The sequence below is a fragment of the Eretmochelys imbricata genome, chromosome 2 (genome assembly GCF_965152235.1).
Source record: "Eretmochelys imbricata isolate rEreImb1 chromosome 2, rEreImb1.hap1, whole genome shotgun sequence".
Taxonomy (NCBI): domain Eukaryota; kingdom Metazoa; phylum Chordata; order Testudines; family Cheloniidae; genus Eretmochelys; species Eretmochelys imbricata.
This window is the reverse complement of record NC_135573.1, coordinates 161,568,397-161,594,739: the sequence shown is the minus strand read 5'-3', so window position 1 is coordinate 161,594,739 and position 26,343 is coordinate 161,568,397. Positions and strand designations below refer to the sequence as shown.

At 41.8% G+C, this 26,343-nt stretch overlaps 1 protein-coding gene across 3 annotated transcripts in view; it reads right to left on the bottom strand.

The window, feature by feature from the left end:
• GALNT1 (polypeptide N-acetylgalactosaminyltransferase 1) overlaps positions 1 to 26,343 on the bottom strand; it is a 198,710-nt gene that overhangs the window by 51,950 nt on the left and 120,417 nt on the right. For all 3 annotated transcript variants that reach the window (XM_077810928.1, XM_077810927.1, XM_077810929.1), the window contains 3 exons: positions 11,296 to 11,503; positions 6,963 to 7,133; positions 4,308 to 4,425 (listed from right to left, as the gene is read on the bottom strand). In XM_077810928.1, coding sequence (XP_077667054.1) covers positions 4,308 to 4,425; positions 6,963 to 7,133; positions 11,296 to 11,503 — 497 coding nt within the window. The remainder of the gene's footprint in view (positions 1 to 4,307; positions 4,426 to 6,962; positions 7,134 to 11,295; positions 11,504 to 26,343) is intronic.

Below are 26,343 nucleotides of genomic sequence, written 5' to 3'. Positions count from 1 at the left end.
ACAATCAAGGTAGTTTTATTTAACTAATAATTTTAAAATGCTGGGTTTTGTATATTTTTAATTGAATTCCGAACTCTGTCCTAATGCAGCTTGACACAAATCACAAGTAAAAAATTAAGCTAGTAAATAAGAAAGGTCATTCAGCCTTTTCTAACCTAACAAAAAAGTAAAAATTAAGAATTTGAATAAATAATATATTAAGATATAATTAAATAAATGTGAAGAGATAAAGTACATCATCCTACTTCGAAAAGAGAAGTACCAAATTTAGAGTAAGTTACATTTGGCTGCAAATTAACATGTTTTAATGGTTGCCAACCAATGAGAATTAACCTTTTGTAAAGAAAAAAATGTACAAATGCAAAACAAGTTTAAAATTGATTTTTTAAAATCGAGTTTCTTGCTTGCTGATTTAAAATCAATCAATCAATCCACCTTGTTTTTATTACTAGATTTCTTTGTAAAATGTAACAAGATCCAGAAGTTTTTGTTCTCGATAAGATTATGTGAACTTAGTCTGGAAGACCTTTTCAATTTTACTCTGAGCCCCAAAAGATAGCAGCTTAAAATTCTTGTTGATGTGTTTAACTTAGCTATAATAGCAGTAACCCCCATACACTCTGCCTGAAAGCAAAGAAGGGAATGATGAACATTATCATTTGGTAAAAAGAAATGGAGTACTTGTGGCACCTTAGAGACTAACCAATTTATTTGAGCATGAGCTTTCGTGAGCTACAGCTCACTTCATCAGATGCATACCGTGGAAACTGCAGCAGACTTTATATATACACAGAGAATATGAAACAATACCTCCTCCCACCCCACTGTCCTGCTGGTAATAGCTTATCTAAAGTAATCGTCAGGTTAGGCCATTTCCAGCACAAATCCAGGTTTTCTCACCCTCCACCCCCCCACACAAATTCACTCTCCTGCTGGTGATAGCCCATCCAAAGTGACAACTCTTTACACAATGTGCATGATAATGAAGTTAGGCCATTTCCTGCACAAATCCAGGTTCTCTCACTCCCTCACCCCCCTCCAAAAACCCACCCCCATACACACACAGACTCACTCTCCTGCTGGTAATAGCTCATCCAAACTGACCACTCTCCAAGTTTAAATCCAAGTTAAACCAGAACATCTGGGGGGAGGGGGTAGGAAAAAACAAGAGGAAATAGGCTACCTTGCATAATGACTTAGCCACTCCCAGTCTCTATTTAAGCCTAAATTAATAGTATCCAATTTGCAAATGAATTCCAATTCAGCAGTTTCTCGCTGGAGTCTGGATTTGAAGTTTTTTTGTTTTAAGATAGCGACCTTCATGTCTGTGATTGCGTGACCAGAGAGATTGAAGTGTTCTCCGACTGGTTTATGAATGTTATAATTCTTGACATCTGATTTGTGTCCATTTATTCTTTTACGTAGAGACTGTCCAGTTTGACCAATGTACATGGCAGAGGGGCATTGCTGGCACATGATGGCATAAATCACATTGGTGGATGTGCAGGTGAACGAGCCTCTGATAGTGTGGCTGATGTTATTAGGCCCTGTGATGGTGTCCCCTGAATAGATATGTGGGCACAATTGGCAACGGGCTTTGTTGCAAGGATAAGTTCCTGGGTTAGTGGTTCTGTTGTGTGGTATGTGGTTGTTGGTGAGTATTTGCTTCAGGTTGCGGGGCTGTCTGTAGGCAAGGACTGGCCTGTCTCCCAAGATTTGTGAGAGTGTTGGGTCATCCTTTAGGATAGGTTGTAGATCCTTAATAATGCGTTGGAGGGGTTTTAGTTGGGGGCTGAAGGTGACGGCTAGTGGCGTTCTGTTATTTTCTTTGTTAGGCCTGTCCTGTAGTAGGTAACTTCTGGGAACTCTTCTGGCTCTATCAATCTGTTTCTTTACTTCCGCAGGTGGGTACTGTAGTTGTAAGAAAGCTTGACAGAGATCTTGTAGGTGTTTGTCTCTGTCTGAGGGGTTGGAGCAAATGCGGTTGTATCGCAGAGCTTGGCTGTAGACGATGGATCGTGTGGTGTGGTCAGGGTGAAAGCTGGAGGCATGCAGGTAGGAATAGCGGTCAGTAGGTTTCCGGTATAGGGTGGTGTTTATGTGACCATTGTTTATTAGCACTGTAGTGTCCAGGAAGTGGATCTCTTGTGTGGACTGGACCAGGCTGAGGTTGATGGTGGGATGGAAATTGTTGAAATCATGGTGGAAAAAGAAGCCCTTGAGGAATTCCACCATGATTTCAACAATTTCCATCCCACCATCAACCTCAGCCTGGTCCAGTCCACACAAGAGATCCACTTCCTGGACACTACAGTGCTAATAAACAATGGTCACATAAACACCACCCTATACCGGAAACCTACTGACCGCTATTCCTACCTGCATGCCTCCAGCTTTCACCCTGACCACACCACACGATCCATCGTCTACAGCCAAGCTCTGCGATACAACCGCATTTGCTCCAACCCCTCAGACAGAGACAAACACCTACAAGATCTCTGTCAAGCTTTCTTACAACTACAGTACCCACCTGCGGAAGTAAAGAAACAGATTGATAGAGCCAGAAGAGTTCCCAGAAGTTACCTACTACAGGACAGGCCTAACAAAGAAAATAACAGAACGCCACTAGCCGTCACCTTCAGCCCCCAACTAAAACCCCTCCAACGCATTATTAAGGATCTACAACCTATCCTAAAGGATGACCCAACACTCTCACAAATCTTGGGAGACAGGCCAGTCCTTGCCTACAGACAGCCCCGCAACCTGAAGCAAATACTCACCAACAACCACATACCACACAACAGAACCACTAACCCAGGAACTTATCCTTGCAACAAAGCCCGTTGCCAATTGTGCCCACATATCTATTCAGGGGACACCATCACAGGGCCTAATCACATCAGCCACACTATCAGAGGCTCGTTCACCTGCACATCCACCAATGTGATTTATGCCATCATGTGCCAGCAATGCCCCTCTGCCATGTACATTGGTCAAACTGGACAGTCTCTACGTAAAAGAATAAATGGACACAAATCAGATGTCAAGAATTATAACATTCATAAACCAGTCGGAGAACACTTCAATCTCTCTGGTCACGCAATCACAGACATGAAGGTCGCTATCTTAAAACAAAAAAACTTCAAATCCAGACTCCAGCGAGAAACTGCTGAATTGGAATTCATTTGCAAATTGGATACTATTAATTTAGGCTTAAATAGAGACTGGGAGTGGCTAAGTCATTATGCAAGGTAGCCTATTTCCTCTTGTTTTTTCCTACCTCCCCCCCCAGATGTTCTGGTTTAACTTGGATTTAAACTTGGAGAGTGGTCAGTTTGGACGAGCTATTACCAGCAGGAGAGTGAGTCTGTGTGTGTATGGGGGTGGGTTTTTGGAGGGGGGTGAGGGAGTGAGAGAACCTGGATTTGTGCAGGAAATGGCCTAACTTCATTATCATGCACATTGTGTAAAGAGTTGTCACTTTGGATGGGCTATCACCAGCAGGAGAGTGAATTTGTGTGGGGGGGGTGGAGGGTGAGAAAACCTGGATTTGTGCTGGAAATGGCCTAACCTGACGATTACTTTAGATAAGCTATTACCAGCAGGACAGTGGGGTGGGAGGAGGTATTGTTTCATATTCTCTGTGTATATATAAAGTCTGCTGCAGTTTCCACGGTATGCATCTGATGAAGTGAGCTGTAGCTCACGAAAGCTCATGCTCAAATAAATTGGTTAGTCTCTAAGGTGCCACAAGTACTCCATTTCTTTTTGCGAATACAGACTAACACGGCTGTTACTCTGAAACCTATCATTTGGTAGTCACCCAACATGGAATGTATTTCAGAAATATGGACAATACTAGGTAGATCCCACATCCATAAAAGGATACAACCACTAAGTTGTAAATGACTGAAAGAGGGTTCATAACAGAAATACGAGCTTTTATTGGAAGGTTAAGCCACACATCACTGATGTCAGCTTAGCTTATGTCTCTCCAAGATGCTACTCTAACAGAACTTCTAAACAGGCAAATGTTAGCTGATTTTTGAAACGCTTATTTTTCTTTAAATGAAAATTCTATGTCCTAACATTTTTGTCTCACGGCTCTGTAGACTGCAAACTTGACATTTTCCTTTTCTGACAATATAGCACTTTCAATGGTTCGTACCAGAAATTACACAAAAATTAAGTTGCTATCTGTGCTTGGATAATAAAGGTACAAGGACCGCAACAGGTTACCATTTTTACAACTTAAACTGTCCTAAATTGAGAAGTAAAGCACTGAACCAAATGGAATTGCTGCTTACCCTGAAAGAAATTTCTAGGTTTTCTCCTCCCCAAATATCCATTCCAGCATCATATGTTCCAATTTCCTGAAAGTAATCCCTGTCTATTGAAAAAAGGCCTCCTGCCATTGTGGGTGTCCTGAAAGAAGACAAATATGTAAAGGCACTTTAAAGGCAGAATACTGGACATTTTGAATACACATGTAAAGAAAGGTATAAACCACATCTTTTCCATACCATTTAAGCATCTTTGGGTTTTTTACTTAGTTTACTTTTTATTCTTTGCCTTTTTCCTTCAAATCTTTTGTTTTTCTTAATTTTATTTCATACCTGTATCTTATTGCACTGTAACTAAACCATTTCCTGGAGGACTAGATGGCCTATGAGATTAATGGTGTGATACAAAGCCTTTCACTTCCACATCAACTGTTCAAGCAGCTCTCAGTTTGCAATGACTGAAAGTTGTTGCCAACTAATGGTGTAGTGGCCTGTGAAACTCAGTTAGCATTTTTAATCTAGTTCCTAGTCAATAAATGTCCACCTGACATCTGAATTAGCGCTATGTTGGCGAGTTTCAGCAGAGGGACAACTTAAGAGGTCCAGTGCTTACGTCAGTCTTTCCTCCCTAAAACTACTCTTTATAGGTCAGGACACAGGAAGTGGATGATAAGCTGCTAATGCCCATAGGATAGATAGAAATCTTCTATCTCCAAGGCTGGTACCTTACAAAAGGCATTAATTTCCTGAAGAAAAAACATGTTTTCTTTAGACCATTCCTCAAGAAGAAAGCACCACAGTCCAAGTACTGTTGGCCATGATTACTTTCAATATATTACAGTGTTCACAGAAACAAACACTGTAATCAGGGATACATATAGAGCTCCATTACAACCCCTTTTTCAGATACTAAAAAGTCTCTCAAAAAAGGGTGCTAGTTATTTCTTAACCAATTTGCAAAATCTCCTAAACTTCAATTATGTACTTGCTTTTTAATGACAAAATCAGTGTTCTTATCTCGTATGTATGTAGGGTACTTTGACTTTGACTATTAAATTGACAGCATGCTTTCATATGACTTCTATCAGCAATTTCATGTATTCAGAAATGGTTTGAACTAAGTTTTTACAAATAGCAACTGTGCACCTGCAGTTAAGTGTAGGTGCAATAAACTTTGCAAGCAATTGCATGCAAAACAGCTAGATACATCACGCACAACACTTATATAGATTCCTAAAAAAAATCAAGCCCTGGAAAGGAGCTCTTAAGTTTCTGAATCTTCATAATGGAACAGAAGATAACAGCTACCTCCACATATCTATTGTCAGTAGTATCTGACATGTTTTAATTCAAAACGGAGCCACTGACTGTAAAAATACAAGTAGATACTACAAGAGTAAGTACTATACAGGCAAGACGGTGAGATCTACAGACAACCTGAGTGTATTCATGTTTAATTTAAACCACTAAAATCAATCACCTTCCCCGATCTAAATAAAAAGAGATCTCATTACAAATAAAATCAATGTATAACTGTCACATCACTGAATCATAAATGTTTCCTCTCCTAGAATAAAAGATAGAAAGAAAAGAAAAGAAAAAGGCAAACATCAGTAAAAAACTATACGTTATTCACGAAGTATGTGGGGATCTCATTTGTTCATTTAAACTCTCGATTATTAAAACTGATAAATCATTAGGTAGGTTTTAAAATAAAGTTATAAGAAATCTGTTTTTTCCTTCATTATTAGTTTAATCTAAAAACACATTCAGCAAGATCTCCTCATCACAATACAGCCTTCATACTATACTATTACTCTAAACATGCCAAACTGCTGATAAACCATACCTCGCTAATTATTGGAGAGTAGAACCTCAAAGATACGAACACCAGAGTTATAGAGTGGCAACCAGACACCATATGAAACCGGAAGTAACCAATTAGACAGCAGAAGAGATCTCCCCACCCCCCCCACCCCGCCCACAAAAAAAAAAAAAAAAGCAGCAGCAAATACTATATTGTGTATTGGTTCTTAAAGGTGGTCACATCTGGGCTGCCTGTCACCACCCTCACCCCGACTTACAGCTAGAAAGTGAAGACGCTGAGATTCGCGGACAAAGCTATCAACCGCTACTGCCAGCCCAAGGTAGCCAGAGCAGATGTAGCACTGGGGTCTATGCTGCTTTCCTGTAGGCTGTGGGTGCTGTTTTCACCCCATCCCCACCCCTAACCAAGAGGGAAACACAAGCTTGCGTGGGCCAAGGAAAGAAGCTGCCCCACAAGGAAGTTGCCTAGCTGCCTCTGGAATCTGACCCAGAGCGTGAACTGCTGGAGCTGAGTTTTGTTCAGAATTACGAACATTTCAGAAAAAAGAAGGACGACTTGTGGCACCTTAGAGACTAACAAATTTATCTGAGCATAAGCTCATGAAAGCTTATGCTCTAATAAATTTGTTAGTCTCTAAGGTGCCACAAGTCCTCCTTTTCTTTTTGCGGATACAGACTAATACGGCTGCTACTCTGGAACATTTCAGAGTTACAAACAACCTCCATTCCTGTGGTGTCTGTAACTCTGAGGTTCTACCGTATGTAAAAACTAATCTGGAAAGGAGACCACAAAATAATAAGGAATTATTTTAGGTATTTGATACTTAAACTAATAAAATCAATTCCCCTTACCTGACAGGAAGGGTCCGATCACCTTTCCTTCTGTCCATTTCTCTCTGAGGAACAGGATACCAGCGGAAATTTAACTTCCAGTTGAATCCGCCATAGGTCATATCAGAGCCTGCCATATATTCAAAGGTGTCATCACTGATTACATCAATGATAGGACACACTACTGTTCTCCTGAAGAGAGAAGTGCCAAAACCTATTAGTAAAAGTGACCAACTGCTGTGTCTTTTGTCTCTTACCTACTGTATAGAACAAGCATCCCTTCAAACTTACAGTAAACATGAAGCCTTTAGCCAGGAAGCATGGGCATTTTACTAAATTAAAAGAGTTTTTACTATTCCATTTGTAATGGTATTTGCCTACCAGGGAGAGTGCACATTTGTCCTGGTTTTGGTAATGGCTTAATTTTTATTATTACTACTGTACTTAACATTAACAGTGCTTTACGTCTTCAAAGAACTAAACAAACATTAACTTATCGTTCCTCAAAACACTCCTGGAGTAATCAATAAGGAGTAATTATCCTCATCTTGCACATAAGAAAACTAAGGCGTAAAGTGATAAGGACTTTCCAATGCCACACAGTGACCCAGGATTCTAAAACTTTTTGGTCCCTAGACGTATGCTCAAGATATCTGACATTTTGAAGTAAAAATTTGGTCTTTGCTCTGGGGGAATACTCAGATAACATCGACAAATGGATGTAATGAAGCAACTCTGATTAACAAATACACTGATGTCATGTAGAGATCTTCAATAGGAAGAAACCACTCGTCCTTTGTCCTATTCTTTAGAAGGTGAATTCTGAGATCGTAATCTGCTTAACACTCTTGGAAATGCATTCTGACAACTCTCTGTGGTCACATTACCTTTCTTGGAAAGTCACATCAAGATATGATTCGAAGGTGCCTTTCTGTGGTGCAACCTGCACCACTATTTATCCAATGATAATCTCACAAGAAAAAACATTACTTAATAATGACTTCAAGGGTAAAATACTGTAATTTCCTCTCAATAGAGTTCCCAACAAAACTTCATTTCTTGCAAATTGTTGTTAATGCACCACATTTTTGTATTGATAATTTAGATGTTAAATTTATCTCTCAGTAATTTACTCCAGCCAGGTTTATTTTAAACACAAAACTGAAATCTGCATCACTAGCACACAAGAAATTATTTAGGCTGGTTATTTTAATAAACTGCCCCCACAACTGCAGGGGTACTGCATGGAACTAACATATACAAAGGACGTTTCATAAAGCATCCTTATAAGTCCTGCATCTTTTCTTTGCTCCCCCGACCAAACTGAAATTCTTTCACACTAGCAGAATGTTTTGTGTGCCTTAATAGCATGTACCAGAAAAAAAGTATCAGCAGAAAGTAGCCAGTTTCTCAATTTCCAACTACAATATAGATGAGTGTAGCTCAAATAATCATCATAACTTTAGAAAACAGTTTCCCAAAGACCAGGTCATAGAGTTTTAGGCCAGAAGGGACCACTAGATAATCTAGTCCAATGGTGGGCAACCTGCGACTCGTCAGGGTAATCCACTAACAGGCCACCAGACAGTTTACATTTGCCCAGCCACCCGCAGTTCCTAGTACCCTTGATTCATCATTCCTGGCTAATGGGAGCTGAGGGAAGCGGTGCGGGCCACAGGGACATGCTGGCTGCTGCTTCCCGCAGCTCCCATTGGCCGGGAACGATGAACCACGGGCACTGGGAACTGCAGGTGGCTGGGCAAATGTAAATAAACTGTCTGGTGGCCTGCCAGTGGATTACCCTGATGGGCCATGTGCGGCCCGTGTGCCGGAGGTTGCCCCCACTGATCTAGTCTGAACTCCTGTATATCACAGGCCACCAACACCACACGTCACTCACACAATCACACATTCCAACAATGGAAATGAGATCAAAGTATTATAACACACAACAGACTAGAACAGGGGTCTCAAACTCTAATCACCAGGAGGGCCACATCATCTGCCCCCCCCGCTGCCCCTGCCCCCCACTCCACCCCCGCCCCTGCCCGTGGGGTGCAGCAGGGGGCTCAGGGCAGGGAGTTGGGGTGCAGGAGGAGTGCGGGGTGTGGCAGGGGGTTGGGGTACAGGCAGGGGGCTCAGGGCAGGGAGTTGGGGTGTGGGGGGCAGGAGAGGTCTGGATTCCGGCCTGGCGCCGCTTACCTTGAGCGGCTCCGGGATGGCAGGGGTGCGCACTGGGGCCAGATTAGGCTCCCTGCCTGCCCTGGCCACAGCCCCGTGCCACTCTGCTCTGGGAAGTGGTGAGCACCCTGTCCCTGCGACCCCGGAGGGAGAGGGAGCAGAGAACTCCATGAGCTGTTCTTGCCTGTGGGTACCTCCCCCAAAGCTCACATTGGCCGCGGTTCCCCGTTCCCGGCCAATGGGAGCTTCAGGGGAGGTAACCATAGGCAAGAACAGCTCACTGAGTTCTCTGCTCCCCCTGCCCCCCGGGGTCGCAGGGAAGCGGCGCCTGCTACTTCCATGGTGCTGTGAGCCCCACGGAGTTTGCAAATCCGAGGGTCGGATCCAAAGCCCTAAGGGGCCGGAGTTCGCTCACCCCTGGCCTAGAGGTAGGCTGGGGACACGGCATGCTGGGGAGGGGATGGGGGGCTGCGGGGAGCTTGGTGGGTCGTAGGGAAGAACCCCGCGGGCTGCATGCTCAGAGGCCTAGCCAACTCTGGTTACTGTCCCATCTCCAGCAGTAGCCATCCCAATACTTCAGAAGGAGATAAAAAACCTCCAAGAACACATTGTAAAGGGAAAAAAAAATCCCTTCCTGACCTGTTAGTGGCCAGCTGAAATCCTGACACATGAGCTTTAGGAACTTAAGACAAACTGGAAGAGAGCCGCAGGGCTGTTGAGCTCTGTCCCCTACCATTCCATGCTACCCCATCATACAATTGCACTCATAAGTTTGCCCAGCGCTCTTAAAACTAATTACATTGTTTGTCCCCACAATTCTTATTGAGAGGCTGTTCCAGAACCTCACCTCACTGATTCTTAGAAACTTTTTAAATTTCCACCCTGGATTTGTTCATGGCGAGTTTATATTCATTTGTTCTTGTCTTATTTTACAGTATAGTACTCATTCACAGGTGATTTATAACTTTAAATATAGCCTTTATATATACAAAGGAACCATGAGAACCCCAAAACTGTGGAACTGACTAAATTTTTGAAACCAGTTGGTTTATCACGAGTTCAAGGTTCTGATGGTCCTTTATAGTAAATAAAGCAGGGAAATCTAAAGTTACCTAATAAATATATTTGCTATGTGTAAGTGTTTGTGTTTTCTGAAAAAAGATATTGACGAACAAGAGGACACCAGATGACTTGAGAGATTATGCTACGCTTGGTAACTAGTCTAATGAGCAAACTATATTATGAAATACTACCAGATCTGAATCAAGACAATGCTCATCTTTTCTTACTATCCCTTTAATATGTATATTCTTTGAAGGTTAACATTTTTTTTAAAAACCTGGCTCTCCTCTCACTTCCAAACTATACCTCCAGAACAATAAAGTATAACTTCAACATTTTAATTACCATTTAAAATATTGAGTTTTGATAGGAGAGCTGTTATAACATATAGGAGTGTAATAGTGAATTGTTCTTACAACTTTAGTTCTCAAACTAAATTGTTTCCAGCAATTGGGAAAGCCCACTACCAACATCTTGCTCATATAGGTATCTACACCACTCTCCCTCACTCATCTTTTTGTTAGGTTGTGACCAGAATGATCTTTTAGAACTTCCCCATAGGCTGTTCTTCCAGGTGGGTGAGAAGGTGGGTGCAGGCGAAGGAGCTCCAGAACGTTACTCTCAGTTTTATTATGTTTCTTTCACTAGACTGGGTGAGTATTTAATTCAGGGCTTGCAGTGGTGCACATTGCATTGCTTAGTGAAGACACTACCTATACTGATGGGAGAGAACTGAGCAATGCAGTTATACTGACATCAGGAGTTCGGTCGGTATAATTGCGTCGCTCAGGTGTGTGCATTTTCCAAACCTGAGTGATGCAGTCATACTGACCAAGGCTTAGTCAGGACATGTAACTTACATTTGAATGTAAGTTAAATTTAACAGCAAGTTTTGCTTTTTAAAAGCTCCCCCGTATTAGCATTTCATATGAACACTAGTTTTAATCACACATTTGTGAAATTCTGGGAAATTACAAAATTAATTCACTACTTCAAAGCAGGTTAAACAATATGTTCAGCTGAAGCTGATAAACTAAGTTAAATCTGCAGTAAAAGTATTCCTTACTAACCTTTACAAAAGTAGAACATTAACAAATAAATTGATAATTACCTGTCAACTTTGATTCGTGCCAACAGAGGTTCAAGCCATCCTACTGTACATTCACAATGAGCATCTAAGAAGGTGATGACCTGGCCTTTGGAAGCAGCAGCCCCCTTCAACCTGGCTCTGATCAATCCAGAACGTTGCTCCATTCGAATCACATAAACTGGTACTTTTAACTTTTTCACATAGTTTTCCAGGGGTCTCTTCAGGAAGTCTGCAAAATGTGACCAATCAATAAGAAATATGAATTAAGATAACATGGTAATGATATAACTAGCTCCAGTAGCTCTGTAGCTGTACAATGTAACTGTATAATCTGTGGTCCAGATTCACAAGCACACACAGTAATCTCATTTCAGCAGTACTTCTAACTCATTAAGGGTACAAAGAAAAACAGAAGAAAAGATCAATCATACTGAAATCTACACGAGTGATCAATCACTGGGAAAGAAACCAAGCTGTTCAGTAAAAGGGGAGTCCTCAACTTCTCAGATCATAAGCTGCAACACCACAAGTCTCAGATGTTAACAACGTGCCACATGACTTGGATGTTAAAATACTTTAAAAATGTCTGCTGCATATCTACAAAAGGACATTTAACATTTTTCTTTAAGTCTTCAACCTAAGGCTGCTCCTTCAAATATGCCTCCCACTAGCATATTAATACTTAGCTTTGCACTTTGAATTTGTATAGTTTCATTTACAAACCTGCATAGATTTGTGCTCTCAACTGTTGATGTGATTGTGTGCCTACCTGTGAATAGCACTTTGAAAGTTATTTTTTTTAAATGGGAGGCTACCATTTTATGTGAAATAATTTGGCTGTCAGCATTTATCAATAAGGTTATACCACTGTTCTGAGATGCTATAATGGAGACTACAGTTCTAGGACTTCCAATCCTTTAGGAGATTGAAACTAGAGAAATTGAGATGATGATATGAAGTCTTACTTGCCCAGAAATGGCTGAGTATTGTAGTATTCTGAGAATGGATATGAAAGCTACAGGGAAAGGAGCCTCAGAATACCACAGCAAGAAACAACCTCCCAATATTTCAGCAAAAGACAATGTGAAACACTGAGCTATGAAACAAGGGACATCATTTATTCACATTGGTTTCTCTGTTCCTTTTTCCTGCTCATTTTCCCTTATTCCCTTCTCTTACTGCATACCATGAAAGAGATGGGGAATGTAAGATGCTTACATTAGAATCAATTGAGATAACCAAATTTTTGCAGCAGTAGACATATGTCATCTTCTCTGCAGCCACATAGGCCCAGGCTGCCAACGTGGCTGCAGACTCAGTCTTGGAAGGATTAGATTTTTATTGGTAAATGTCAATTTCACCGCATGCACACAAACCAATGAAATTTTTTTTCCCATATATCAGAGGTTCTCAAACTGTGGGCCGGAACCGCAAAGTGGGTTGCGACCCCATTTTAAAGGGATCACCAGGGCTGGTGTTAAGATTGGCTGGGGCCCGGGGCATAGTCCAAGCCCCACTGCCCAGGGCTCAGGCTTCAGCTGCAGCCCAGGATGGTAGGGCTCATGTTACAGCCCCCCCCGCCCCCATGAAGCCCTTTGGCTTTGCACCCCATGCCTGTAGCAGCGGGGCTCAGGCTTCAGTCCCCACTCTTGGGATCATGTAGTAATTTTTGTTGTCAGAAGGGGGTTACGGTGCAATGAAGTTTAAGAACCCCTGGCATAGATAATTGATATTTACAGATAAACAAAAATGCTGCTTGAGAATTTATAGCTTGGATTTACAACTATTTACTTGGTATATTTTGATATGTGATGTTGAAAATTGTCACTGTTATAAAACTTTTAAAATCTCAGTGCCTACCATCAGTGTTTGAACCCACCCGATTGTCTATTCTCCCCATAAATTTTTACAGTTATGCTAAATTAAGTAGATAAAAATCGAAGAAATGCTTAAAAAGAATTGACACTATCCATAAAAATTATGTAAAAAATTACAATTCTGTAAAGCCTACTTATCTATCTATGGTGGGAGGTATTCACCTCACTACCAGAAAGTAATGAAGAAAGTAGCAGACTATGAGACAGTTTGACGGTATGGGTTCTGTGGTCCTATAATTAAGGAGAATTAGGATCCTAGAGGTAATGGTAGCATGACAAATGGGAATGAGGATATGGAGGTAGATATTACCATATCTGAGGTAGAAGTGAAACTCGAACAGCTTAATGGGACTAAATCAGGGCGCCCAGATAACCTTCATCCAAGAATATTAAAGGAATTGGCACATGAAATTGCAAGCCCATTAGCAAGAATTTTTAATGAATCTGTAAACTCAGGGGTTGTACCGTATGATTGGAGAATTGCTAACATAGTTCCTATTTTTAAGAAAGGGGAAAAAAAAGTGATCCGGGTAACTATAGGCCTGTTAGTTTCACATCTGTAGTATGCAAGGTCTTGGAAAAAATTTTGAAGGAGAAGGTAGTTAAGGACATTAAGGTCAACGGTAAATGGGACAAAATACAACATGGTTTTACAAAAGGTAGATCGTGCCAAACCAACCTGATCTCCTTCTTTGAGAAAGTAACAGATTTTTTAGACAAAGGAAATGCAGTGGATCTAATTTACCTAGATTTTAGTAAGGCACTTGATACCGTGCCACATGGGGAATTATTAGTTAAATTGGAAAAGATGAGGATCAATACGAAAATTGAAAGGTGGATAAGGAATTGGTTAAAGGGGAGACTACAACGGGTCCTACTGAAAGGTGAACTGTCAGGCTGGAGGGAGGTTACCAGTGGAGTTCCTCAAGGATCGGTTTTGGGATCAATCTTATTTAATCTTTTTATTACTGACCTGGGCACAAAAAGTGGGAGTGTGCTAATAAAGTTTGTGGATGATACAAAGCTGGGAGGTATTGCCAATTTAGAGAAGGACAGGGATACCCTACAGGAGGATCTGGATGACCTTGTAAACTGGAGTAATAGTAATAGGATGAAATTTAATAGTGAGAAGTGTAAGGTCATGCATTTAGGGATTAATAACAAGAATTTTAGTTATAAGCTGGGGATGCAGCAATTAGAAGTAACGGAGGCGGAGAAGGACCTCGGAGTATTGGTTGATCACAGGATGACTATGAGCCGCCAATGTGATATGGCTGTGAAAAAAGCTAATGCAGTCTTGGGATGCACCAGGAGAGGTATTTCCAGTACGGGTAAGGAGGTTTTAGTACCGTTATACAAGGCACTGTTGAAACCTCACCTGGAATACTGTGTGCAGTTCTGGTCTCCCATGTTTAAGAAGGATGAATTCAAACTGGAACAGGTACAGAGAAGGGCTACTAGGATGATCCGAGGAATGGAAAACTTGTCTTATGAAAGGAGACTCAAAGGAGCTTGGCTTGTTTAGCCTAACTAAAAGAAGGTTGAGGAGAGATATGATTGCTCTCTATAAATATATCAGAGGGATAAATATCGGAGAAGAATTATTTAAGCTCAATACCAATGTGGACACAAGAACAAATGGATATAAATTGGCCACCAGGAAGTTTAGACTTGAAATTAGATGAAGGTTTCTAACCATCAGAGGAGTGAAGTTTTGGAATAGACTTCCAAGGGAAGCAGTGGGGGCAAAAGATCTATCTGGCTTTAAGATTAAACTTGATAAGTTTATGGAGGAGATGGTAGGATGGGATAACATGGTTTTGGTAATTAAATATTCATGATAAATAGGCCCAATGGCCTGTGATGGGATATTACATGGGGTGGGATCCGAGTTACTACATAGAATTCTTTCCTGGGTATCTGGCTGGTGAATCTTGTCCATATGCTCAGGGTTTAGCTGATCACCATATTTGGGGTCAGGAAGGAATTTTCCTCCAGGGCAGATTGGAAGAGGCCCCGGAGGTTTCTCGCCTTCCTCTGTAGCATGGGGCACGGGTCACTTGCAGGAGGATTCTCTGCTCCTTGAAGTCTTTAAACCACGATTTGAGGCCTTTAATAGCTCAGACATAGGTGTGAGGTTTTTCGCAGGAGTGGTGGGTGAAATTCTGTGGCCTGTGTTGTGCAGGAGGTCAGACTAGATGATCATAATGGTCCCTTCTGACCTAAATATCTAATATCTATGAGAATTTCCTCGCATGTAGATTTAATACATGACTAATTTCATTTTTGCTTCCTTTAGAATTTCAGTTTCTGCCTAAGGTGTTCCTATTAATTTATCACCAACTCCTCACAGCTAAAATAAAAGGCAAAATCACCTAAACATAAATGAATATTTGAACTGCCAAACGACCAAACAGCTCTCCTTAAGAAAAGGAAGAGGAGGTTACTCACCCTGTGCAGTAACTGATGTTCTTTGAGATGACTGTCCCTGTGGGTGCTCCACTCCAGGTGTTGGTGCGTCCCTGCGCCTTCGCTCGGAGATTTTTACAGCAGTACTCGTACCGGTTGCGCATGCGCAGAGCTTGCCCCCGCCCCCTCCCCCAAAGTGTACCTTAATAGTACGCATGCACGACCGGTCTCCTCAGTTCCTTCTCTGCAACGGAGGCTACCCCAACTCCAAAGTAGAGGGGAGGAGAGCAGGTAGTGGACGCCCACAGGGACACTCATCTCAAGGAATGTCAGTTACTGCACAGGGTGAGTAACCTCCTCTTCGAGAGAGAGATGTCCCTGTGGGTGCTCCACTCCAGGTGACTTAAAAGCAGTGTATCTCAAGGAGGTACGGACTTCGGATTGGGTAGAAATGGGTAGAAATGCAGTAGATAATACAGCTCTGCCTAATCGTGTATCTGAGAGAGGGCCCTGAATAAGAGCATAGTGTTTAACAAAAGCGTGTTCAGAAGACTAAGTGGCTGCTTTACAGATGTCAGTCAGGGGAACTTTGCGTAGAAAAGCCACAGAAGTAGCCATCAATCTAGTGGAGTGAGTTCTGATGTCTGCTGAAGGAGTAACTTTCCGTATCTGGTAAGAGAGTCAGATACAGTCAGAAACCCATTTTGAAAGTCTCTGGGTAGAAATAGGTGTCCCCCTAGACCACTCCGCAATGGAGACAGAATCTAGAAGAATTCTTAAAGGGCTTGGTTCTATTCAAATAGAAAGACAAAGCCCTGCATACATCTAGGGTATGCACTGTGGATTCAAAAGAGTTTGCATGTGGTTTAGAAAAGCAGGTCGGCAGATGTATCAGTTCATTGATGTGGAATGACGAATGGAAGAAATTTGGAAGAATTTTTGGAAGAAATTTGGGGTAATCGAAGGGTAACTCTGTCCTTAAAAAAAATAGGGTATATGCTGGTCTGCCATGAGAGCTGCTATTTCTCCTGCCCATCTGGCAGAAGTGATTGCCACTAAGAATGCTGTTTTCATAGAAAGGTGTAAGAGGAAGCAAGTGGCTAGGGATTCAAAATGGTTGTTGAGTTAAGCAAGATAATACTAAGTGAAGGTCCCACGGAGGGGTAGGAGGTCTAACATCCGGATATAGGGATTGGAGTCCTTTGAGAAAACGTTTAGTGATCGGATGGGCAAACACAGAGGTATCATCAATTTTGTTGTGGAAAGTTGTAACAGCTAGGTGGACTTTGATGGAGCTGAAAGAAAGGCCAGACTGTTTGAGGTCTAACAGGTAGTCGAGTATAAGAGGAAGAGGTGCAGACATAGGAGACAGTTGTTTAGATGAGCACCATAGTGTGAATCACTTCCACTTCTGGAGATAGGTGGTGCGAATAGGTTGTGTTCTGCTATGTAGGAGCACTCTTAGAATTTCCTCAGAGCATGCTAGTTAGTTTTGGGAGAACCATGTAGGAACCAAGTTTGAGGGAAGCATGGACAGGCTGGGGTGTAGAAATCGGCCGTGTTGCTGCGATAGGAGGTTCGGACTGAGAGTCAACAAAACTGATGGGCAAGTTGACATTCTGGTGAGGAATTGGAACCACGGTTGTCTGGGCCATAATGAGGCAATCAGGATCACCGTGGCATGATCTGTTCCTATCTTTGTCAGAACTCTGAGGAGAATCGGGATCAGGGGAAAAGCATAGAGTAAGTTCTGGTGTCATGGAATCAAACGCATCTCCCAGGGAGTGTTTGACCAGTTCCGCTCTGGAGCAAAATTCGGGGCATTTTGTGTTCTCCGCAGTTGCAAAAAAGTCTATGGTTGGGTAGCCCCAAATGCGGAATACGTTGGTGATGATCATCTCGTTCATCTCCCATTCATGGTCCCAGGGAAAGCGTCTGCTTAATTTGTCCGCTGTGGTATTCATAGTTTCGGGAAGGTAGGCGGCGGATATCCAGATATTGCTCACAAGGCACCAGTTCCAGAGTTTCATGGCTTCTGTGCAAAGTGAGCGAGAGCGAGCTCCTCCCTCCCTGACTGTTTACACAGAACATGCAGGCAATGTTGTCTGGCATTATCCATACATGTTGGTTCCGGATTAACAGGAGGAAGTAACGGCAGGCATTGCTTATAGCTTGAAGTTCTAGGAAGTTTATGTGCAGGCAGATTTCAGTTGAAGACCATAGCCCCGGATTGTGTGATGTAACATCTGAGCACCCCAGCCTGTGAGGGATGATTCAGAAGTCATTATGATGGATGGAGTCTCCCGGAGAAAGGGGACTTCAGAGCAGATGTTGGAGGAAACTGTCCACCATAGGTGGGAGTCTTTGACTTGGAAAGGTATGGATAGAGGTTTGTTTAGGGCGTGCACATTGGGTCTGTAAACCATGGCCAAACAAGCTTGGAAGCACCTCATGTAGAGTCATGCGTTTTGGATCACAAAAGTGCACAAGGCCACGTGACCTAGTAGTTGCAAACAGTCTTGAGCGGTGACTTGAGGACTGTTGCAAAGTTTTGCCGCCAGCCGCTTTATGGTGTTGAAGCGATCGGATGGAAGAGATGCCAGTCCTGTTCGGGAATCGAGGTGTGCTCCTATGAACTCCAGGTGCTGGGTAGGAATTAATGTGGATTTGTCTTTGTTTATTAGCAGGCCAAGGGATAAGAAGCAATCGACGGTGAGTTGCGTGAATCGAAGCACTTTGTTGAGCGTTGAGGCTTTGAGGAAGCAATCGTCTAGGTAAGGAAATATTATGACTCTTTGCTTCCTGAGATGGGCAGTAACTATGGCCAGGAGCTTGGAAAAAGCATGGGGGGCAGTGGAGAGGCCGAAGGACAGTACCCTGTACTGAAAGCGTTTCGAGCAGAGGGTAAAACGGAGGAAGCATCTGTGGGCTGGATGTATTGTCACATGAAAATAGGTGTCCTGTAGGTCGAGGGCTGAAAATCAATCACCCTGCTCCAGAGCTGGGATTATGGTGGTGAGGGTAACCATTCTGAACTTTTCCTTCTTGATAAAATTGTTGAGCTGCCTGAGGTCGAGGATCGGTTGCCATCCCCTGGTTTTCTTTTCTGTTAATAATGGGAGTAAAACCCTTTCCCTCTGTATCGTTTGGGCACAAGCTCCACTGCTCCCAATAGAAGGAGATGCTGTACCTCTTGGAGGAGCAGTTGCTTGTGAGAGGGTCCCTAAAGAGGGACGGGTAGGGTGAGGGGGTAGGTAGGAGGCAAGAATAGGAAGGGGATGGAATAGCCAAGTGTGACGACCTCTAAAACCCACTTGTCAGTGGTAATGTTCTGCCACTGATGGAAGAATGGTCGTAGACTGTGTCCAAAAATAGGGACAGGCGGTGTAAGCGCTGAAGTGGGAACATTGTTTTCAAAACCCTCGACTTCAAATCTGCTAGTTAGTCTGAGGGGTTTGAGACGCTGCTGTGGAATTGGGGCGGCGACGCTGGTATCCGGGTCTCTGGCATTGCTGCTGTTGCTCGTGTGATCTCTGGAAGTGCTGGGTATATGTGGGGTAGCATGGACATTTGTAAGATTGGTATCTATATTGTCGCCTTCTGGTCGTATGGGTTTGTATTCTTAAGGACCAGAGAGTTACCCTTGAATCCTTCACTGAGCGAAGGACGTCTTTCGTTGTGTAGACAAAGAGTTTGGACCACGAATGGAAGGTCTTCAATGGTACTCTGGACCTCTCGAGGAAATGAAGGAGGAGGAGAGCCACGAACCTCGGCACATGACTACTGCTGTAGCGGTGGATCTTGCTGCAGCATTGGCCGCATCGAGGGCCACTTAAAGAGTGGTACGTGATATGATTTGTCCCTCAGACTAAAGCAGTAAATTATTGTTTCTTTTCTTCTGGAATGTCCTCAAAGTCCATGAATTTGTTGTAATTTTTGTGATCATATTTTGCCAGCACGGCAGTATAATTAGCAATTCAAAATTGTAGCGTGCAAGATGCGTATACTTTACGACCAAGCAGATCTAAACGCTTACTGTCTTTGTCGGCTGGGCTGGAACGGGGATAATGGTGTTTGTTCTTTCGGTTGACTGCGTCTACCACCAGCGAATTAGGCGCTGGATGAGTGAAAAGGAATTCAGAGCCCTTGGAAGGGATGAAGTACTTGCGGTCCGCTCGTTTACAGGTAGGTAGGCTTGCAGCAGGAGTCTGCCAGATGGCTTTGGCAAGTTCCAGAAGGGCTGGGTCGATTGGCAATACAATTCCGGAAGAAGGCGAAGGCTGCAGGATGTCCGTTAACTATGCTGCTGTTCATGAACCTCCTCCAGATTCATTCTTAGTTCACTGGCCACTGTCTTGAAAAGGTCTTGAAATTTAGAAAAGTCATCTGAAGAAGTAGGAAGTAGGGCTTTGTCAGTCGTAACAACTGGGTCTACTGAGTTAGAGACAGGTTGTGCCTGATCCTACACTTGTGATGGTGCTGTCTGGCATCAGTGGCAGGTTCGTGAGCTTGCGGTAACGGGCAGGTGTTGAGCCTGGTTGAGGTGGCATAGCGAGTGTGGTCTTGAGGATAGGGTGCCCATGGGGCACAATATTGCCACTGTGGTGGGAAGGGCATAGATGGTGCCATCCAGGGGTTTACACATCACAGGGCAGGATCCTGAGAATAGGATGAGGTGATGTTTCTATGACCTCTATTAATTGGGATCTGAGGATGAGACACTTGATATGGCAAAAAATCCTCCTGCAGTCTAGCTTCCTCCTCATTGGAGGAAGGCTGTTCGGATCCTGGCTGAGCATTTGGAGATAAGCAGGCATTCACTAGGGGTGACTGCAGAATGGGTAACACCAGCAGGTCACCTGACTGTAAATTGCAGTGCTGAAGCTCCTCTATGTCGTGAGGGCTGCGCAAGAGGAATCTGCTGGGAAGAAATGTTCCTCTGCACCGGTGTCTTTAAAGTTGTTTGGCTGCGGGCCAGCTCAGCAGGTGCCAGTGCCAGGAGAGCGGTGATAGCCTGCAGAGGGGTGTGTGTGTGAGAGTGTGTGTGAGAGTGTGTGTGAGAGAGAGAGAGACACACACATCCGCATGTGTCAGCACCACTTCCACTGCGGTGCTATGTGAGAGGCAGACAACTGGAAGCCTGAACCCTTGGCACCGGAGCTATGCGCGAGTGCCGCAGGTGGGTTTTGCACGGTGCCGGAAGAGCCCAGTGCGTCAGAACTGCTCAGCTGGGGAAGTGCTGGGATGGAGGCAGTAGACCTGCCTGGAGAAGCCTTCTCACACAAAGTTCCCTTTGCGGGTGACAGAAGGTGATTTTTTTTTTGAAGTTTTCTTCAGCTTCTTTGAAGCGGAGTTGTTGTGGCATGCAGCAGAGCCGGAATCAGGGCCCAGGTCTGAAGCTGACCCTAATGATTTTTGAAGCAGGAGCAGCTTTAGCCTGTCTTTCCATGCCCTAGACTTCAGTTTACTGCAGTGGGCACATTTTTGGGGAATGACATCCTTACAATTACAACAGTGCTTAAAGCCTGGGGAGCCAGGCATGTCGGAAGCGGCTGCGCTGACAGGAACAAAGAATTTTAAGAGAGAACTAATACACACTACTGGTAACACTAATAACTAACACTACTGGTAAACTATCTAAAAAGGGTAAAAGTAACAAGGGAGAAAAAGTTTTCTAACATGTCTGCTGAGCTCCGTCTCAGCCTGGGGACGGTAGAGAAAGAACTGGGGAGACGGGTCACGCACGTGTACTATTAAGGTACGCTCGGGGGGGAGGAGAAGAGGGAGGAAGAGAGGCTCTGCGCGTGCACGACCGGTACAAGTACTGCTGTAAAAATCTCCGAGTGAACGCACCAACACCTGGAGTGGAGCACCCACAGGGATACCTCTCTCGAAGAACTAACGCAATAAACTAACTCCAGCAGACTATCAATCACCTACGGAATTAAAATGATCATTTGTATTACAATAGCTGCCAAAGGACCAAATCACACATGGCTGAATAGTCTCTTACCCTGAAGAATGAGCTAAGTTTACGATGGGTGGCAACCAGTGGGAGAACAAACAATTGAGGGAACTGGGAAGAAAGAATATGATTAACAGTGGTAGGAACACATGATCACAAACTGGCTGTGTTCACAATTAGCAGATTTCAAGTCTATCTTATATATGTATAAATAAGTAATCTAATGTAATATATTCTATAGCTACATTAAGTGTCTGGAATAAAAGGGGAGAGTTTTACTACTTGTGTAGGAAAGTAAATCTACAAAGAGGAACCAGTATAAAAGAACTAGGTTATGCAATATATGGGAAGTGTAATGTTGCACAAAATATGCCATGAACTCTTAGCGGCTGTCTTGCAAATCTCAAGAGGCAGAGCTGACCTGAGGGTGACTACCATTTGTTGCCGCTGCTTTGGCTGAATGAGCTCTAATTGACCCTCCAGTGACAATCTAGTGAAGGAAAAAAAGTAGAAATGCATTTTGACAGATCTTGAAAGCTGTGTTATACCAAAAGAACCTACAAGCAGGACAGACTTTAAATACATCTCTATCTTCTCCAGAAAAAAATCAAAGACTTCATTTTTGCTCGCATGTTCTAACAGGGACTGAATGAAAAATAAGGATAACCTGAGTGGCACAAACCAACTGAAGAATACATAATACTTCTCTCTAAAATATCTTACAAAAGGTATTTTGTTTGAGTACACAACCCTGCTTACAAAATATTAATTCAGATGAAAAGCCAAATTTATCACAACCAAATATACTCCTCTCGATTTAATAGCACCCCTCCAGACACATTAAACAAACAGAACTGTGGATCAGCCTTATGGCATTACTTCGCTCTGATCTACGTGGAAGCCATGATTTCAATTTCTGTTCTCCCTCCTACGCCAACCACTTCATGAGAAAGAAGGAGCATGTCATACTGATTAATGTGTTCTTCCTGTGGAAAATTCAGTAGTTGCTGTAATCTTTGAAAATAGCCTAACCAGTTATAGCTAAATCAACTGAGGCAATGACGCTGACCTGAAGTGTGCAAGTGTAATACCAGGAGACTGGTAAGGCTCTAACAGAAACAAATAAAATTTTTAAAAAACAACACAACCAGGACTGGCAAAAATCCAGTGTGAGACATCTTGTTCTGCTTACAGTATAGTAAAAGGCATGTTCACTCACTGCATGTAAAGATTCAAGAGCTACTATTTTTCATAAAGTAAATCTGGTAAAAAATTCTATGAATGTGAAATTTTGAATGTCAGAAACAGGAAAAATGTTGATGGAATTTTTCCTTAACCATTTAAATCAATTATAGAACCAGGCTGAAATTGTTCAAATTTTGAAATTTTAATTATAACTTGATTTTGAAATTTGGGGGAAAAAAATCATTAAAAACATTCAAGTTTCACTCACATACATACATTTTTCAACCAGCTCTAAAAAAGAGAAATGCATCTTCTAGTAAATTATCTAGCTAAGTGCAACAATATTTTAACTGGAGGCCAGGGATTCAATGTTGGGGCTTAATTTGCAAAGTGAACACACTAAGGTGAGTAGTTCCAGTTCCACCAACTTTAAGGGGACTATTCATAGCAATAAACACTATGCTCAGTATTAAGTGTTTACAGGATTGGGACCTTACGTAGTACTGCAAGTCTACTTGGAAGTTAAAGGAAAAAATGGAAGAGTCTGGCTGCCTGACCCAAAACCTCCCTCCAGAGAAGTCAGCAAAAGAACCCAGGAATTCTGACTGCCAGTGTTCCTCTGCAATTAGCTGTGTAAGTCACTGCTGAAATGTGTGTTGCATCACCCAGCTTCCCTCTCCAGCGACTGCTTCATATAGCCTTCTACTGCTATTATCCTCTTTTGTTCAGGTGACAATGGTCTGTGTTGGAGAGCTAAAGGTTTTAGGTTCAAACCTGCTAATGAACCATGTATTATGGTGGGACTTGTTTTTTCAGTTTACTTTATAAAAAACAACACCTAGGAAGTGAGATAAAAAAAGAACATTTAAAAATGGTAAGCTTGCAAAGTCAAGCATGCAAAGTTAGAAAATGCCATAATTTAGATGGCCCCTACAACCTAATTAGGCCTCTTAGGTGTATGCGTTATGATGCAGTCTAATTACATATTCATATACTGTACTTTTTTAAAAAACAGGATTCCTGCTTCATTTAGTGCACTATATGGATAGCAAATGAGTCAGACGGTTGTAAGGATAGCAAGAATATTCATCTATAGTTAAGTTATTGGACTAGAAGCCAGGAAAGCTGGGCCTACCCATGGCTCTGTCACAGATGACCTCTTATGCAATGAGCAACAAAATTCTACCATGATGCATATGTGCAAGTTGTCTGACTGGCAATATTATTCTGGCATTTTCTATCTTGAACACCTAATTTTGCAATCTTTACATTCTAGTACTGTAGATTTTTTGTAAATACAAAAGAATGAAAATATATACTTCACGGAATTTTAAACTAACTGCATTATGGCATCTAATGGATGCCACTGAATTCAACATATTGAAAGAAATAATCTATAGAAAGGATATTAACTCTATGATTCTAGTGGTTTTCAAGACTATTTTCTAGAGAAACCTATCTTTTGTGTTTTTATTAAATTCTACAGAATTTTTCCTTAAAGTGCACAACCAATTATAAACAATACACAGTTTTTAAAAAGTGACCTATATGCATAAAGCGACAAATTTTTAGCTCAGTTGGTATGCATTCCAAGCAGCAGAGACATGTTTTTTTTTTTGTTTGTTTTGTTTTTTAAGGTAGTTAAGGTTTCAATAACAAATTTTTAAAAACCCAGATTTAGGGTAATGGTAATTTACATGCGTTTTGGCTCAATTTTTGGTTTGGTTGAATTCATTTTCCTGTTGGACTGATCTAATTTTGTAACTTAACGTGTTAAGTGCATGCACATTTTTAGTTAAGTGTATGGTATTTCAACTTTTTACACAAAGTGGTTTAGTTGAAAAGAGCATCTTCTGGAAATACCAAAAAAGAAGGCTGAGGCAGAAAGAAAAATAAAATTAAATCAAGCATAGAAACTGGAGTAGAGACAACTTGCATGCAAATCTTGTAGACAATTACTAAATCTACAAATATTTGCATTCAAATTAATAATAAATATTTTATGAATGGAAAGATTAAAACACATCCCACTCAAAGCTTCAGACCAGATATTTATTTTATTTTCTTCCATGAACCTGCAACAACAACAAAAATGTACACTACACTGCATAAACTGACAAAAGCCATACAGATATAAGAAACAGTTAAACTATTAAACGTTCTTTAAGAAATTTCAATTTGGGGCAGCAGTACTTGAACTTAGCTTGAGATTGTAAGTAGGGCTGTCGATTAATCGCAGTTAACTCACGCAATTAACTCAAAAAATCATTTGCAATTTTAATTGCGCTATTAAACACTGGAATATCAATTGAATTTTATTAAATATTTTTGACGTTTTTCTACATTTTAAAATATATTGATTTAAATTACAACAATTCTCACTTTATATTATTTTTTATTATAAATATTTGCATTCTAAAAATAAACAAAAGAAATACTATTTTTCAATTCACCTCATACAAGTACTGTAGTGTGATCTCTTTATTGTGAAAGTGTAACTTACAAATGTAGATTTTTTTTGTTACATAACTGCACTCAAAAAGAAAACAATGTAAAACTTTGGAGCCTACAAGTCCACTCAGTCCTACTTCTTGTTCAGCCAATCGCTAAGACAAACATGTTTACATTTACAGTAGATAATGCTACCCACTTATTTACAATGTCACCTAAAAATGAGAACAGGCTCTCTCATGGCACTTTTGTAGTCGGCACTGCAAGGTATTTACATGCCAGAGATGCTAAACATTTGTATGCCCCTTCATACTTCAGCAACCATTCCAGAGGACATGCTTCCATGCTGATGATGCTCATTAAAAAAAATAATGGGTTAATTATGTAGTGACTGAACTCCTTGCAGGAGAACTGTATGTCTCCTGCTCTGTTTTACCTGCATTCTGCCATATATTTCATGTTATAACAGTCTCGGATGATGACCCAGCACACTGTTCATTTTAAGAACACTTCCACTGCAGATTTGACATTCCACAAAGAAAGTATCAATATGAGATTTCTAAAGATAGCTACAGCACTCGACCTAAGGTTTAAGAATCTGAAGTGCCTTCCAAAATCTGAGAGTGACCAGGTGTGGAGAATGCTTTCAAAATTCTTAAAAGAGCAACACTCTGATGCGGAAACTACAGAACCCAAACCACCAAAAAGAAAATCAACTTTCTGCTGATGGCATCGGACTCCGATGATGAAAATGAACATGTGTCAGTCTGGATTGTTATCAAGCAGAACCTGTTATCAGCATGGATGCGTGTCCTCTGGAATGCTCCTTGAAGCATGAAGGGACATATGAATCTTCAGCGCATCTGGCATGTAAATATCTTGCGACGCCAGCTACAACAGTGCCATCTGAACACATGTTCTCACTTTCAGGTGACATTGTAAGCAAGAGGGCAGCATTATCTTCTGCAAATGTAAACAAACTTGTTTCAGCGATTGGCTGAACAAGAAGTAGAACTGAGTGGATTTGTCGGCTCTAAAGTTTTACATTGTTTTGTTTTTGAGTCCAGTTATTTTTTGTACCCAGTTCCACATTTTTAAGTTCAACTTTCATTTTAAAGAGATTGCACTACATTGCTTGTATTATGTGAATTGAAAAATACTACCTTTTGTTTTTTACGGTGC